The sequence below is a fragment of the Anarrhichthys ocellatus genome, unplaced genomic scaffold, assembly GCF_004355925.1.
Source record: "Anarrhichthys ocellatus isolate YVR2014 unplaced genomic scaffold, GSC_Weel_1.0 scaffold110, whole genome shotgun sequence".
NCBI lineage: Eukaryota > Metazoa > Chordata > Actinopteri > Perciformes > Anarhichadidae > Anarrhichthys > Anarrhichthys ocellatus.
In genome coordinates this window covers 822849-823786 of record NW_022280140.1, presented here as the reverse complement: position 1 = coordinate 823786, position 938 = coordinate 822849, and the positions used below count along the sequence as shown (strand labels likewise).

The following is a 938-nucleotide window of genomic DNA, read 5'->3' as shown; positions in this document are numbered from 1 at the left end:
CCCCCCCCCTGTCTGCCGGCTCCTCCCCCCACCAGGTGTTGGGTTTCAACTCTCGGCAGAGGAAGGCCTTCCTGAATGCAGTGATGCGTTATGGGATGCCCCCCCAAGACGCCTTCACCACCCAGTGGCTGGTCCGAGACCTGCGCGGGAAATCTGAGAAGGAGTTCAAGTAAGAAACGACGTAAAATAGTTAGAATGTCACTTATAATACCAATTCAAGACTTTAAAATAAGAGTTTATATTTATTTACTTCAACACGTACTTTTCTTTAAATCATCAAACTTTTTCTTTGTTTTCTTCCTTATTTTATTTGTATATTAAAACTTGTATGCAGAGATTAAACATGTTAAACTTTTCTTCTTCTATGGTCTTCTTCAGGGCGTACGTCTCTCTGTTCATGCGTCACCTCTGTGAGCCCGGAGCCGACGGCGCCGAGACCTTCGCCGACGGCGTCCCCAGAGAAGGATTATCACGGCAACACGTCCTCACGCGCATCGGGGTCATGTCGCTCATCCGCAAGAAGGTACAACAGAAGACGCATCGCAGCTCTGTCTGCATTGTGTCCGTTATGTCGTTAGAACCGACGTCTTCAGAAGTTTAGGCGTCTGTGTTTTGAGTCGTCGTGTGTTGCTCCGCGTGTTCCAGGTCCAGGAGTTCGAGCATGTGAACGGTCAGTGGTCGATGCCCTGGATGGCCGAGCTGGAGGAAAGCAAGAAGGCCGCGGCTCAGCCAGAGTCGCCCGGGAAAACCCCGTCAACCGGGACCCCCGCTGACACGCAGCCCAACACACCTGCTGCAGGTAACTCACTCACTCACACAGACACACACACGCTCTCTCCCACACACACGCACACGCTCTCTCCCACACACACGCACACGCTCTCTCCCACGCACACGCTCTCTCCCACACACACGCACACGCTCTCTCCCACACACAC

The 938-nt window shown here is 52.7% G+C and overlaps 1 protein-coding gene across 6 annotated transcripts in view; it reads left to right on the top strand.

The window, feature by feature from the left end:
* LOC116399361 (chromodomain-helicase-DNA-binding protein 4-like) overlaps positions 1 to 938 on the top strand; it is a 29352-nt gene that overhangs the window by 18318 nt on the left and 10096 nt on the right. For all 6 annotated transcript variants that reach the window (XM_031876473.1, XM_031876472.1, XM_031876467.1 and 3 more), the window contains exons 29-31: positions 36 to 169; positions 379 to 523; positions 646 to 799. In XM_031876473.1, the coding sequence (XP_031732333.1) occupies positions 36 to 169; positions 379 to 523; positions 646 to 799 (433 nt within the window). The remainder of the gene's footprint in view (positions 1 to 35; positions 170 to 378; positions 524 to 645; positions 800 to 938) is intronic.